This window comes from Cariama cristata, unplaced genomic scaffold, assembly GCF_000690535.1.
Source record: "Cariama cristata isolate BGI_N322 unplaced genomic scaffold, ASM69053v1 scaffold37587, whole genome shotgun sequence".
Taxonomy (NCBI): domain Eukaryota; kingdom Metazoa; phylum Chordata; class Aves; order Cariamiformes; family Cariamidae; genus Cariama; species Cariama cristata.
In genome coordinates, this window is record NW_009627831.1 from 1316 (window position 1) to 1619 (window position 304).

At 64.5% G+C, this 304-nt stretch overlaps 1 protein-coding gene across 1 annotated transcript in view; it reads left to right on the forward strand.

Moving 5' to 3' along the window:
• The window catches only part of FLAD1 (flavin adenine dinucleotide synthetase 1), a gene marked incomplete at both ends in the record, with an annotated part of 2070 nt that overhangs the window by 1308 nt on the left and 458 nt on the right, over positions 1-304 (forward strand). Inside the window, one exon of the mRNA XM_009704567.1 lies at positions 1-93. Within this exon, the coding sequence (XP_009702869.1) occupies positions 1-93 (93 nt within the window). The remainder of the gene's footprint in view (positions 94-304) is intronic.

Sequence of the window (304 nt, forward strand, 5' to 3'; positions counted from 1 at the left end):
ACGCGGCGGACGGCCCCCTCCTCGTTCACCCTGATGCCCATGTGTATGACGGATCCCGACTGGCCGCCGTACATGCGAGTGAACCCCTTGCTGGTATGTGGCCTCCACCTGCTCTGGGGACGGGGACCAGGCTGTCCCCGCTTGGCAGGGAAGCGAGCCTGGCAGGTTAAAGCAATGGGGCTGGAAACCAGCACTAATCCACCCCCATTCTGGAGGACTTCCCTCCCAATCCCCCCTCTCCCCAGAGCAACTCCTGCCCCGTTGCATGGCTGTGGGTGCCCCTTGCTGCAGCCACGCTGCTTGG